This window comes from Solanum pennellii, chromosome 7, assembly GCF_001406875.1.
Source record: "Solanum pennellii chromosome 7, SPENNV200".
NCBI lineage: Eukaryota > Viridiplantae > Streptophyta > Magnoliopsida > Solanales > Solanaceae > Solanum > Solanum pennellii.
In genome coordinates, this window is record NC_028643.1 from 73,032,108 (window position 1) to 73,048,353 (window position 16,246).

General features: G+C 30.6%; 1 protein-coding gene across 2 annotated transcripts; it reads right to left on the bottom strand.

Annotated features, from left to right (window-relative positions):
* Positions 1-3,382: 3,382 nt before the first annotated feature.
* LOC107024549 (pentatricopeptide repeat-containing protein At3g58590) lies at positions 3,383-7,101 on the bottom strand. 2 transcript variants are annotated; one of them, XM_015225543.2, is made up of 2 exons: positions 4,157-7,101; positions 3,383-4,009 (listed from the first exon to the last, which is right to left on the bottom strand). In XM_015225543.2, exon 1 carries the CDS (start codon positions 6,555-6,557, stop codon positions 4,296-4,298), a length of 2,262 nt encoding a protein of 753 aa, XP_015081029.1. In that variant the 5' UTR covers positions 6,558-7,101; the 3' UTR covers positions 3,383-4,009; positions 4,157-4,295. The 2 variants fall into 2 exon arrangements, with proteins under 2 accessions (XP_015081029.1, XP_015081028.1); XM_015225542.2 differs by having other exon boundaries at positions 4,149-7,101.
* Between the last annotated feature and the right edge of the window lie 9,145 nt (positions 7,102-16,246).

Here is a 16,246-nt window from a genome sequence, read left to right on the forward strand (position 1 = left end):
GCTTAACTATTTTTATAACTATAGTTTGATATAATTATAATTCATAGTTATATGTTATAGGAAAGAGAGAGGCAAACGAGATTGTGAGAGAGAGGAGAGAGGCGAGCGAGAGAGGAAAAAGAGCGGGAGAGAGATGAATTGTATATGTATATTTATTAGATAATTGTATGTTATATATATGTATTTTTATATGTCAAGCGAGATTGGGAGAGAAAGGAGAATAGCGAGCGAGATTGGAAGAGGGAGGAGAGAGGCGAGCAAGAGAGGGCAGAGAGTGAGAGAGAGGTGAATTCTATATGTATATCGATTAGATAATTACATATTATACATATTATTTATATATTCTTGTGAATTATACATATACAAATATGCCTAAACCATTTCCGTATTACATTGTATATGTTCAGAGCTTATGTAGTTGGTGGCACTAACCAAATACTATAATATCTGTATAGTCTCTTCCAATTTTTAAAATTATTTTTCTTTTCAACTTCAATTTTTTGCATTTTTTCTTTTTAGGTTCTCCACTATTTAAAGTTCAAACATATTGATGCTTATTTCTTTGGAAAAATCAAAACGTCAAATATATATATCCAACCTTGTCATATAAAATATTGAATTATGTTCCATAATTTGTTTTAATTTGTATGGTCGATAAGTCATGTATTTGAATTGTAGAATTACATATGCCTCCGTTAGACAATGCCTACCTACATCATTTAAGCCTTGAGGCAATTATTTTTTAGAGCTGAATATAGAATATTTCGTGTATCAACTTATAATTTTCTTAATGACGTTTTTTATTTCCTCATTCTTATATTATTAGTCGTCTTGTGTTGTTTTTATTTAAAATTAGAATTTAAATATTTAAAGCTATACTAACAATATTATAAGTAATAATTTTTCTTATATCAATTTTAGATATTTAGTGAGAATTCTATCTTTAAATATTGGTAGAAGTTAATATGATTTTTGTCTTTCGAAAAGTACTGTTTTTTGTTTTCTCAAATGTTAAAAGTTTGTAAATATTAATATTTCATGAAACAAAAAGAGGAAATAAAAATGAGGCCCACATGAATATCCCCAATGTCATAAAGTGCGATTTCTACGTGGGAAATTAATGGATAATAGAAGATACTAAAGTGTGTTTTGTCTGCTAACCCTAATGTTAGTTAATTAATTAATGTTTTAATAGTAATAATTAAATGCAGGTGTCGTTATTTTCTGTTTGACTAATCAAAGGAATAATATAACATGTCAGAAATGATAACGTCTGTCTCTTTATACTATAGTTTAACACCGACCAACATATGACATTATAACAAAACACAAATGATGACTAGATTGAGTTCTTTGTTTATTAATATTGAAATAATGACCTCTCATTGGTACCAAGGGTTATTAATTGCGACGGATTCAAAATTTTCATCGAATGTATTTAAGAGATTCAATTATGTAAGAAAATAATTTACATTATATATAGTGTAATTTTTAATCAAAGACTTTCAGGAGAACACGAGCAGACCTACATATTAGGTTGTGAATGCTTGCTCGAGCACTCATACGTAAATTGTATATATGGGTATACATAAATATTAAGAAAATGGATATAAAGAGCTAGTAAGCACCCACAACATATATCATGTCGTGGTGCCACTATAACAAAAATAATTTTTAGTGGCATTAAATATTGACACTAATAAAGAGCGTTAAAGTCTTTACCGGCATTAGTTAAGTGCCATTAGAACCAATGTCGCTAAAGGCTTTAGAGACATATACAAAAAATGACAGTTGCCGCTAATAATACATATTTAGCGGCAATCAATAATTAAATACCGCTAATAATTATTTTTGTTATAGTGTACATTGATAAAGCACGGGTGCAAACGAGGGATCGAATCCCATGTTATATGTTCCTCCTTTTCCTATTTACTTGTTCATTTCTTTTGCAATACATTGTAGAAAAGAAAATCTATTGTATGTTAAAATTATTGAGTCAGGCTTTTATCTTCCATGGTAGTGGAAGGTTTAGCATTGGCTACTAATCAACATGCTAATGTCTTTAATTAACAAAAAGTATAAAGCAAGAGACATAAACCTAACCTTCGATCCTAATAGTGGTAATACTAGTCAACTATCTTGCTAAAGATGTTTAATTAGTCAACAAAAGAACTAGTGGGGTGAATTAATAGGAAAATTAATATCATAATAGGAGGACTTTTGCTATTTACAATTGGTTATATTAAAGTAAACTATGGAGACTTCCTTTTACATCACAAAAAAAGATATACTTGTAGTTAAGGTACATAAAACAATGTGTTGGGAAAGACAAGGCACTAACAAAGAATGCCTGACAGGATAACAGCGGAAGAATACCCAAGTCTATACTTTCCCTTTTCGATTTGAACCAAGAGAAGACAAACAACCACAAGCAATATAATAGTAAGGCAGCAAGTAATTCAACCAAACAAATATAAAAAGACAATAATAAATCAATCACACAAGACACCAAGATTTACGTGGAAAACCCTTCGATGTGAAGAGTAAAAAACCACGGGACCAAAAGCTCCACTATAATCACCAAGAGTTACAATATTGTTCTCCAAAATTGGCCACAAAACAAGTGCCAAACAACGAGCAACAACAAAATAAGATTGCACCAAATCTAGAGAATTAAAGGAGCAAAATCACCAATTTCGCAGCTACTGTTCACGACAGCAAAACTGAAGCTGCAGGCCACCAAATCCAACTCTGTCAGTTCCTAATCAAAGATTGAGATGAATATAATATGCTGTCCAAAAATCAGCTCAATCGGACAAGAAACGAAGCGGGAATCGCAATTTGAAGTTGGCTGTTAGGGCTGAATTTTTGACTGCGAAAATCTGCTCTCTTTCTCTCTTTTTGGCTGCTGAAAAACTCTCTGTGTGTCTGAAAATAAGACCTAAATAGGCTTATATTTGCCTCATAAGAATGGGCCTATGGGCAAAAATGGGTTGGTCCAAATTGGGCTTTTATTTATCCACATAGGAAGGGAAAAAGGCCCATAACCCAACACAATGTACATATGAAGTATTCTTCTATTGCCATGGGTAAGACTTTGGAGTACTATGAAGGTTCTTCATTAGGACTATAACTTGTTTTTTTTAAAAAAATTGAGAATGTAAGTTGTCCAAAGAAAAAAAAACTCCTCATACCGACAGAATGTTCCGCTATATCACTTGAAAAAGCAGCTTTCAAGGTCTAATCGCTTTGGTGAATCACTTGAACTCTAAAACCAGTAGAAATTCATCTTCATTAACGAGGCAGTGTGGAAAGTCAATAGAGTTGAATTGATCACTCAAACTTTTGATTTTTTTTGGATTATCAATTGTAGATCATGCAATGATGGATTATGAATATTATTATTACTAGTAGTAGTATGGTCAACCTCAGTACTATTTAACCTTTCTCTATCTATTACAAATCTTATTGATGACAAATAAAGAAAGTATCAGAATATAAACCAAATTGACCACTGCTTTTACCCTAACTCATATTTCTCCTTCTGGATAAAACACTTACACAAGTTTATTTTCCCCAGAACTCAATAGAATCAACAAGAAAAAATCAAACAATGTCATGTTATGTTGATGATACGGATTCACAATTGAAGTGGAGTAATGGCCTATGGATTACAAAAGACCATGACTCCTTTGTCCTCGCATTGGAGCCTGACTAATTTGATTCGCGCTGCGTAGGGCCCCATTTGATAGGGAAGTGCTCCCTACCAAGGATTTTTCTATATCCAAGGCTCGGACCCGAGATCTCTGGTTAAGGGGAGCAGACTCATCCATTGCACCACATTCCTTAATGGTCAAAAGCCCAGGACTCCATTGTTCACTTATGGTAGACTTCTTTAGATCTCACCTGTTTCCTCTGTTTTTGTTTGTGATTAGTTTAGACCAATTTGTACTTGATAATTTCTTAGTCATTCCTGCTCGGAGAAGTCGATCTCTGTAAGCTATTCAACCTTCAGTAGGAAAAAACTAAAATCAGATTTGTATAAAGGTAAGTACATGAAAAGATCTTCCAATATTCTACTTAAGAACATCGATTTGATGTTGAATTCTGCATCAGTAATAATCAAGGAACTAACTCATACAATCGACCTTGTAACCTGTTGAGGCAACATCATGCTATCGAGACACCAGTTTCCTGTTTGTTCATATGTTGTTGGGAGAAAACAATAAATAACCTCCATCAAGCAACATGATCATTACTTAGAATTCAGTCGTAGTATGGATCACCCATATATTTTATGAAGCAAGAGCGACAGTATTGTCTATGCTTCTCTTTTTCTTGCAGCCTTCCAAAAAGATACGCCATATTAGCGCATTTGGAGGGAAAGGCATCCCAGTGATTAACTGCTCGGCTTCTGTCAGATAGCCATACCTAGCCAACGAGTCTACTGCAATAAGATAGTGATCCATCACTGGTTCTACTCCATACTTTCCTTTCATCTGTTCAAACAATTCCATCCCCTCTTTCACTAATCCAACGTGCCTACATGCTGAAAGCACAGCTATGAAAGCAACCTTATCAGGTTTAATCCCGGTCATATCCATCTCCTTGAATTTCTCTAATGCCTCGTGTGCATAACCGTGTAGTCCAAGGGCTGAAACAATGGTTGTCCATGTGATGACATTTTTATCTGTCATTTCATTGAAAATCTTGATCGAACTTGCAAGACTCCCACATTTGCCATACATGTCAATCATGATATTGCAGACAAATGTGTCACAAAGCTTAAAATCAGTCCTAACAATGAGGCCATGAAGTGAACTACCTAGACCAAGGTTACAAAGCTTGGTGCACACACTAAACAGGCTAACATATGTGTATCTATCAGGAGATAATCTAGCCACCCGCATGTGTCCAAGAAGTTCAAAAACTTCTGCGTAATCACCATTTCGAGAACAGGCTGCAATCAAAATATTCCAAGATATAGTATCTGGATTTTCAAGGTCAGAAAACAACTCTTGAGTCTTGTCGAATTGACCATTTCTGTTATAAATATGTGCGATCATATTGGAAGCAACAGCAGGAAGTGGCATTTCATTGGTAGGGACAAACCTTAGGGCATTATCAACTGAACTAGATTTTGCATATGAAGAAATGAAACTGCTAGAGACATAATCATTATCAATGTAACCCATTTTTATGGATAAGGAATTTAGCTGAAGTACCTCCGATAGTCCTGAAGATTTCACAGCAATAGAAAAAGAAAACTCAGTTGGAAGACAACCCGAGTGGATCATTTGTTGAAGCAGCGAAATAGCATAAGAAGAACCTTTACTCGAGTAACCCAGCATCAATGTATTCCAAGAAACCACATTTTTCTCCGATATTTCATCAAAGCAAACATGAGCATCATCTAATCTATCACATTTAACATAAAAGTCAAGTAACGCACTACCAACATATACATCAGATTCAAACTTTTTCTGGATCACTTTCGCATGGATGGACTCCCCAAGCAATCGAAACTGCTGGCTAGTGCAGCAACTTAGTGCACTCACATAACTCGTATCATTAGGCAATACGCCACTAACACCCATCTTCCTAAAAACAACCAATGCCCTATCCGCTCTTGCAATCTTCGCCATTGCACCAACCATTGTATTCCAGGACACAACATCCTTAACAGGAGCATCCTCAAACATTTTCTCCGCCTTATGAATGTCAGAGCATTTCGCATACATGTTAATCAATGAATTATTCACTGAAACAGAAAAATCCAGTCCATCTTTCACTACCAACCCATGTACTAGTTCCCCTAATATTAAATCAAGTTCCCCAACAAAACCGACTAATATGCCCACGAAAGTACTCTCAGAAGGAGCCATTCCACTCCTTAACAACCTCCTTAACACCATCATTGACTCCTCAACACATTCATACAGCCCAAACAACGATATCATACAATTCAAAGTCACCAAATTCCTTTTAGGCATTTCGTCGAAAACCTGCATAGCTTCATCTAACCATCCTTTCCTTCCGAATAAACCCAATAATGCAGTCCCTGTTACAGCATCAACGAAAAAAAGCCCCAATTTTTCAGCCAACGCTTGCAACTGAAATCCTTGAATAACATCCAAACACTCACAACCCAAAACCCCACCAAAACTAAACTGAGTCGGCACAAATCCACAACCCCTCATCTCAGAAAACAACTTCCAAGCCTCTAATAAACTCCCATTCCGACTATAACCACTAATCATTGTATTATATGACGCAACATTTCTTTTCGACATATTATCAAACACCTTGCGTGCAATGCAGATATCACCGAATATTGAATACTTGAACATGATAGTGTTATTCGCCAAAAAGGGTTGAGTTGGGTCTTGCCCCATTGTGATTGTGAGTGCATGAAGAGCCTTAGTTTCATCCAGAGATTGAATCCAATTTGGTTCTTGAAGTAACTGAATGAGCCTTTGGTGCTTGATATTATCTCCATTATTTGAGAAATATTTAGAAAACTTTGAAATTCTTGACAGTGAAGTAGTGTTCCTCATACACTTTGATTCGAGAAAGGACGAATCACAAGAGTCTATTATACTTACTAAGTTTACGAATTTTGTATTCGAAAATAAAGAATGTCATTAATTTAAATAAAAGATAAAGATTATAATCATACTTAAGCTATTAGAAATACGGAACATTTTTTTGAGGACCATAAATATATAACATACAGAGGCGAATCTAAAATTTTTAGAATACGAATACATAAGAAAACAAGTGAAAATGCAAGTATTAGAACCATATGATATCAAAGTTCTTATTTTCCCTTCAATGACAACAATTCATTTAATGATTAATGATGTTTGGGGTCAGGTCCTCCAGGACTTCGTCTCGTTGACTTGTATCTACTTTGTAATTTGCTTTTATGTCTGTCATAATAATGTATCTCGAGGGCTTTTTTTCTCTCAAAATATATGAGAAATAGTTTAGTTAAACTCTTTTTCTGCTCCATAGGACGAGCAATATTTGAATATTGCACCATAATAAGCACAACTATTAGAAATACATAAAATTTTCCTAGATACATTGTCCTAATTGATGATAGATACTTAAAACATAGATGTAACCTAGTTTTCAACGTACATATATATAGAGAAAATTTCGCTTTCTTTTATATTAATATTTGGCCACTTGTTCAGAGTTTGTTATTTGGAAAAGATTGAAATATGACTTTTAATTTGTTATCTTAACATTCCTTTGTGAGGCATCGAAGAGTCAACTTCTATTTGTCCTAACATAAAGTTATTTTTGTAGTTCATAAAAGCTGTATATCTTTAGTTTTGCAAGTGGTATGTGAAAATCAATTGATTTGTCAAATTCAACTTTTTTTGGTTAGTGACAATTTTGTTTTTTTTTTCCGTAGGCCAAATACGTGGAAATTCATTTTCATATGTCTAACATGTGAGATTTGATCTCAAGAGTTTTGTATGCTATAGTACCAAAATGAAAGAGATAAAGTGAAGGGTAAACCTACGAGCCTTGTTCATTCTATTCTTACATACGAGTATATAATAAGATAATACTAACAAATTCAGACTTTAAATATTCTTGATATAGTGTGATATTGTTTACTCCGGGTCCCTCTATGATTTCCTTAAAAAGGCTCACTTTCATACAATTACTTACATGTAGTTTTTTTTTTCAACTATCAATATGAAACTTTGTTTGCACACCCAATAATCTCCTTCTCACAGTAAGTTTAACATGACCCATCATCCAATCCACATATTTAATCCGAGATTGTTGTATTCCACCTACATGACCGAGCATTTTAGGCTCCATCGAAACTCAGAGCTAGCTAGCTTCTTCTTGTGTGTGCGCACCGATCTTCAAGCTACTCTAAAATCAATTATTCGACTAAGTCAATTTAAACATACTTTTAATATACTGTGATTTGACACTTGTTCGAATATCCAATCAAAAAAATGTTCTCTCTTTTTTATGTTTCATTCTCATAATTTATATTATTTTAGTCACGCTCCACTAAAGACAATATACTTTAGAAGCTAGGTTATATACATGTGTCAAAACAAGATTCACGTATCCAGTTAATTACTTGTTTTTAATCAAATATAAAACTAATTAAACACTTTTGATAAAGTCAAATTGAAAAGTTGCAAACACAATTTACAAAATATAGGTGCATGATCTCGTTTACTGGCCAAGAGAGATTGTATATTGCTCTTGTTTTGGTTTATTTATGGTTTTGGGCTTATTAATTAGGTTAATGGGATGTCACTAATGCACTACTCACTAGCACTAACTTCTAAATATATAGGCAAATGTAACAATCAATATGAAGAAGCAAAAGCTAAGTGGGTCCCTTTTCATGCTAAATAAAATTGGCGAAATGATTGAGATTTCTTTGCTCAGTAATATATACAAAATATTTACAATATAGAAGTAGATTATATCCTTGATTCGTGGGAAAGTAGGTCCGCCCCTGCCTTCGCACATCCCAAATCAAATACTATTTTCGTCTACTTTTAATTGTCATAGTTTTTTTTTACAACGGAAAGGGGCCTAAAATACCCTTAAAGTATTGAAAATGGTACAAAATTACCCTCCATCCATCTATTGGCTCCAAAATACCCTTCCCACCCACCTATTTGATCCAAAATACCCTTGTCATCCACCTTTTGATTCAAAATTGACCACTTATTTAACGGTTTTATATTTAAACTATTTAAATATTTTTTAAAATACTTGGTGCTCAACTATTTGTTATAATTTTAACTTATTTGTACAATTTATCAACTATTTGTTATAATTTAACTTATTTGTATAATTTATAAATCAATTCATTACCCACCCATTACTAATTAAATTCCTCTTAATAAATCCATCACATTATTAATGCAAGCTACTGCCAATTGAGTGTTTTTAAAAATTATAGAAGTAAATTATCATACATTCAAGTGGCTAAATAAAAATCACCGATAAACTTAAAAGTCTGATTATGTTCATCTTAATTATTCTTACGTCTCAATTATGTGATGTTACTTCATAGGTAACTTTTTTTCAAATAATATATTAAAGGTTTTAAAACAAATCATACATATTTATAAAATTATATTTAAAAAAAGTGCATACGGGATGTATTACTTGTTTACCTTTAATCATAAATTTCTAATTCAATTTTGAAAGAAAGTGTCCTCCTAAATAAGCGGCTCAACCTAAATTTAATTGGGGTTTCGATTCGGACTCAAATAACTTTGGATGTCATTTTCAGAAATCTATAATTTCATCGTGCTTTAGTAGTGTTTATGACGATTTTGATATTATAATTGGATTATTAATTGAGCGAGGTTTAGTTAATAATGAGTGGGTAGTGGGTTGGTTTATAAATTATATTAATAAATTAAAATTATAATCAATAGTTGAACGCCAAGTATTTTTAAAAATATTTAAAGAGTTTAATTTTAAAACAATTAAAAAAGTGGTCAATTTTAAACCTAAAGGTGGATGACAAAGGTATTTTGGAGCCAATAGGTGGATGAAAAGGGCATTTTGGAGCCAATAGGTGGATGGAGGGTAATTTTGTACCATTTTCAATACTTCAAGGGTATTTTAAGCCTTTTTCCGTTTTTACAATATATTTTCTCATCATGCTAAAATTTACAATTTATCGTACTTTTCACATCATTTTTTAATATTTTATTTAAAGTATTGAATTAATGTAATTTAATTTAAAATCAAAAATTAGTCAAATAACTTTTGAAAAAACATATGACAAATAAAAGTAAAGATAAATAGTATATTTTTTCCATAGGGAATTTATTGTGTTGCTGCAATTGACAGAAAACTTAGGGCAAAGAGTTGACATAGTTTCTTCTAAATTCTCCAAAAAAGAAAAAACTATTTTTTTTTTCAATTTCTACTTCACAATTGTATTAATATATTTATTTGAAAAAATAAAACTATCTGAAATCTCTTCTAAGCATCTTCGAACAATGCTTCCTCTGCAATGAATCAACATTCTCATCAATTTCTTTTCGCTTTCGACAAGCAATCTCTTGAGAAGAAACAGAATCAGATCTATGAAATCTCGCAAATGCAACTGAATTTGTGATATCTTTCAAAGCCCTCCTGAATTTTCTCTTGCGAAATTTCGACTTCGAAGAATTTGGGATCAATTTTTGTACAGAAGGGTGAGATATTCTCCTTATTATCAAAGGCCTCCATTTTTTTCAGATGAAAAAAACAGAGTATTTGAAGAAGTAATTTATAGATATGATGGGATTTTGAAGAAGGAATAAAATTTTGGAGGGAAGGATTTGAAATTTGTTAATTTTTTTATAATCTGAAAAAGTTCAGGTGTGTGTTTAATTTTTTTAAACAATGGAGGGAAGAGTTTTTTTTTGAATTTTTTTTTTTTTTTGGTAGAGAATCTAAAGATGTGACATAGACACAAGAATGTGGGGGATTTGAAATTTTTAAAAAAGTGAGCCCAAATTAATAAAAACTTTGTTAAATTAAAATCATAGTTTCACCATCTCGTTTTTATCAGGATTATAGTAATTGATATCGTGACAAATTATCTTAATCTTTGTAATAGTAGTATGATGATTAGTTATTGCAATATAAAACAATGAAAATGATATAATTGATTGATTAGGTTTCGACCTGAATATACATTATTTTATCCCATGTGAAAATAATAGGATCATTTTGACCTTAAATTTGAAATAGTGGACTATTTAGGCCTTTAATTAAGAGATAGTAAATTATTATATCGAAAGAAATTAAAAATTACTCATATTATATAACAAGGATCCTTAGCTTAGTGATAAAGTATTTGACTGCAGATCAAGAGGTAACCAGTTCGAATCTGATAGGGCCCTTTTTTTACCACTTTTTGATATTAGTCATTAAATAGTCTAATGTGAAAGACACAACTAAGTTAAAAATGAGAAGTTTTTGCCCTATAAACAGAGCAAGGAAAGAGTTAATTAGATAGTTATCTTATATGTTTATTTTGGTAAATTACATCAATTGAACATAAATTCCTAAAAGTGAAATGTACTATAAATTAAAGTAGAACAGGGTCTGAGTAAGAATAGAAGTGAAAAATATTTAAAATGTGTGTGTTATAAGAGAAGATTGTACAATTTATCTACAGGAAAAAGAACTTGAAAAATATTTCAATTTTGGCCGAAATTGTTGTTACGATACCAAACTTTATGGAGGACATTTTACTCTCCTGCACTATTTAATAGTGTATTTTTAAGGTATATATATGTCTACGTGGACATATTACTATTTATAATAATGCAATATTTATGATGTTCACACGGGAAAAATACTATTATCTTCGACTCATTTTATATGAGAAAGAATTTCTTGAAATTTGTTGTCTAAAATAAATGATAGGTGTTAGTGTGACTATAAATTATTTCATTAAGGATAAAATTGAAATTTAAAACTAAATTGTTGCTTAATATAAAAACGTATCATTAATTTTAAACCGACTAAAAAAAAGTAAGTCATACAAATTGAAATAAAGATAATACTGAATAAGATGTGTTAATAATGCAGAATCAGCAATGTAAATATTATTATTTGTCGATGTTTGGTCTGTTGTATTTAATGAATGGGTATATTAGAATATAATTAGTAATGAATAGGGTGTGTTAGTATATAAATAGTAATCCCTATCTAACAATATTTATTTAATATTGATTTTGCACACTTATTAAAAAATTATAAATAAAACATTAATTTTATTATATCACTCTTTGAATATAATAAATACAATATCTTGAAAAATATAGTCGATAATGACTATAATCAATTATTAGGATAAACTAGGAACTAAGGGATGTCGTTTGGTACGAGAGATTAAAAATAATAGTAATGAAATAAGTTATCACAGGATAGGTGGATAACTTATTTTGCAAAGTGTAAAATTATCCATTAATTTCATAAAGTAAATAAGTATTAATTAAGAATAAGAATTATACTGAACAAGATGTATAACCTATAATTTCCAAAATGCACTCTAATATATAATCTTAAACATGTCATAAGAAAATTAGAATCAAAAAGTTATTAGAAAAGGAAGAAACATTTTCTTTTAAAACAGATTAATAAGAAAAATAAAATAAATAAATTTAAACAAAAACAGTGCTTATAAAAAAAACTTCAAAGAGAGTAGAATTGTTTCTTCTATCAAATCAATTCTAGTCTTATTAGTATTCGAAGTAGAAAAAACTGTTGGGAGCGTAACTTTTAGAAATTGGTTGTATATTGCACAAATACAAATTAGTAATATTTCAATACTGAGCGAAAAGTCAAAAATACAACTGAACTATCTGAAATCTCTTCTAAGTGACTTCGATTTATTCTTCTGCAACAAATCAACATCTTCATCAACCATTTTCCTTTTTCCACAAACAATGACATTACTCGAAACAGATTGCTGAAATTGAAGTGGCGAATCGAATAGGTGAGTAATATCCCTCAATGGCGCCCTTTTGAAATTTCTCTTATATTTTTTAGTGCTACGTCTCACCTTCGAACAATCAATGGACAATTTTTCACATGGCGTGATATTTTCTTTATTCGATTCATTTTCGTTTAAAGAAATATCTGAAACCTCCATTTGAAAAATTGAATTTATGTAAAATTAATGGATAGATCTAATGAGATTCGTATGAATATTTATAGGTATAAGTACTGAAAATGTTTGGAGGGAAGGATTTGAAATTAACTTTTTGTTTGTAAATTTTCAGGTGGGTGTTTAATTTTTTGGGCCATAGGAGGGAGAATTGGAGTTCTATTTATTTTTTGAATTTTTAATGATTATTTTTGGTAGAGAATCTATGAACAACGAGGGAGATTTTGAAATTTGTAGAAATGTAGATGGGACCCACTAAAGTTTTAAGCCAAAAAAGAAATATTTGTCTGTGAAATGAGAGGGAATTTGAATTTGATGCTTTGAAATATGACCGACGTGAAATATCGAAAATCGAATTACATTAGATAAAGTATTTTTGTTATTTAATATTTGATATTTGGTATAGTATTGGAAGTAAAGTTTTAGAAGTACTGTGTTTGAATTTCGGTTTAATATGAGATATTAGTTGATATTTGATACTCCCTCCGTTTAAAAAAGAATGATTCTATTTTCTTTTTAGTTTGTTTAAAAAAGAATGACCTATTTCCTTTTTCGTCAAAAGTTTAACTTTAAATTTCCACGTGGCATGTTTAAAACTACAAGATTAAAGGAAATTTTGGTACGTTTGACGTAACTTTAATTTAGAACCACAAGATAAAAAAGTCTTCTTTCTTTTCTTAAATTCCGTTCCAAGTCAAACTAGATCTTTTTTTTAAAAAAAATGGAGGGAGTATTTGATATTTGATATTTTTCGAATATCGAATTATCTACTTAGTGAAGGTGATATATCATCATGTTCATTACTCATTAGTACAAGTCAAAAAAAAAAGTTAAAGAATAAACATAAACAACCCTAATACATGTCTTTTTGTTGTATTTCTTGATGTCTTCTTACTCATTAATCTTTTATTATATTGTGGCTCCGCATTAAAAAATATAAATGTTTGGAGAAATATTTATTAACTTTTTAATACAATTGGCTACAACTTTAATACGGTATTAGAATATCATATCAAACTGAAATTTAATTTACTGATTATCAATCACCAAATCATAGTTTAAAATTTTGGTATTTGATATCTACTTTTAACTACCATTTATCGAGTTACCAAAACCTGAAGTTTGATGATCTCAAACCAAATATTGAACGCTCACCCCTGCTGCTAACATATTTCATTTTTTATAGTTTTCATTTTTCAACTTGATAAATTTTCGATTTCATGAATATTTCTTCCGCTCACTTTTACTTGTCACTTTTAACTTAATAAAAAAATATAATTATTTCTTTTTTATACTATACCTCAACATTAATTACTTTTTTCCTAAATCATTTTTCTGAAGATCTAATTAAAATTATACCACAATTAGTATTGATATTGTGATAAATTATATTTGTATTTGATCATTATTTTCTAAGACGTGTAAATTTCAAGCAGACAAATATAAATGAATAAAAAGAGTAATTTTCCGTTTTATCATTTAAGCTACGTTTTTTAATGTGAATATTGTATATATTTACTATTGTTATACTACATGGCTAAATTTATCCTTCTGATATAGTATCCAACTATATTTATCCTTACGGTTATATTATTCGGTCTAATTTACTCTTATCATTAGCAATTTTTTTAAAATTACCACTAATACTTCCAAATAGGTTGTCCATATCAAATCACTCGGAATGTAACCCTTCTCCGAATCAATCTAATACGAGATACTTTATATATTGAACTGTCCTTTTATTGGTTATATTTCACTAGACACAAGTATAAGGAACTCTACGCATCAAGACATACAACATTGTGTAACAACATTATCCAAATAAAAGTGTATAATCAGTATATAATATATGTATATCAGCTCAGATAAGTAATCAATGAATATGTCCGGCTATTTGTGTAAAAGTTTCCGAAGAAATTTTCACCCAAAAAACATTCCTCTTTTTTCAAATATATCTCCAGGCCCAACTACTAAAACTGTCTTTATACAGTTCCAATTGCCAGGAAGTTGGGTTTTGAATTTGTGGTCCAAATAGAAATAGAAAACTAGTTTGGACATGTGAGAAGTATTTAAGGTATTTCCTTATTTGAAACTTCTTTAGACACGTATATAAGGGTTCATTCGAATTCCATCGTATATACAATATTAATTTATATATATACTAAATATATGTCTATAATGTATCTTATGTCTTAAATGTGTTGAGTCCCAACATTGATAATGAAATCTGTTGGATATTGATTTTAGGTCATGAATCGCCTATATGAACTGATCTTATCGATTAGTAATCTATATCCTTGAACTTTTGATTATCCTTGCCCTAAGGATATATAAAAAAATAAAATGAATTTTTACTTTCCACGGTAATCGAAGTTAAATAATTTAAGATCACTCATTTTTAAAATTATTCTGTATAATTTCCTATCCGATACGTAAGTGGACACCCTCCCTCCAAGTGGAGGACTTATTTTGACATGTGCATCCAACAAATTACATATCCCAAAAACCACACCATAATTAATACATGTCTATCGAAACATATGAAAATTGGCATTATATCATTATTAGAAAAAAAGAAAATAACTATAGATATACTTCGTAATTGAACCACAAAAAATCTATAGAATTCCATTATTTAACTATGGATTAATGATGAGTGACGGATTATAAGAAATTTCAATTAGTTAAAAACTTTTTAACGACAAATTAGATGGATCTAGACTACCAACAAACTCCATTTGTTTTTATGACAGCAGTATCTCGGCTAACTTTTAACGTGATTTTGTCACTCGTCACCAGCAATAGATACCAGATAACTCTCTATATCCACCAAGACTAGAACATATCGGAGAATCACCTAAAGAAATGGTTTACAATCACACAAATTTCCATCATTCATTTTGAACCACAAGTTTTTTAAAAATCTTCCCTTTTTTCTTGATCTTCGTGTTGAATCAAACTATCTCATATAAAATGGAACGGAGGAAGTATATGTATATGAATGGTTGCAAGTTGTCTGAAATAATAGAAAATGACATATTGTCATTTTGTTGGGTAGGAGTAGTCATAAATTGTAAGCAATTAAGGCATATATACTGTGATGCTGATCCTATGGCTGTATGTATGTTGTGTTGTCTCTTTCATTTGTCTTTCAGAATATATATATATATATATATATATATATATATATGCTGATCAGTGAAGACATTTATTTGATTTTATTATTATCAGAAGGAAGCATGCAGTACCTACCTATAATATGGACTTTGTTTTCTAATTCTTGGATCACACACCATACTGACACTTTCATTTCATTGTTATGTTGCTTTCACTATAGGATTGCTTTCACATTATTTCTCCTATGTCCTATTCCTATGTATATATATTAGTTGTAATCTAATTAAGGATAATGTTTTCGTGAAAAATAAGTGATTTTCTTATTACACTATTGACAATTGGTAATTAAGTAGGAAAAAGTTGTTTCTAAATGATATGAGATTAGCTATAAAATTTATCGGTTATCTCTAGTTGATTCTTTTTATGATTTGTTGCCAATCTGTAACT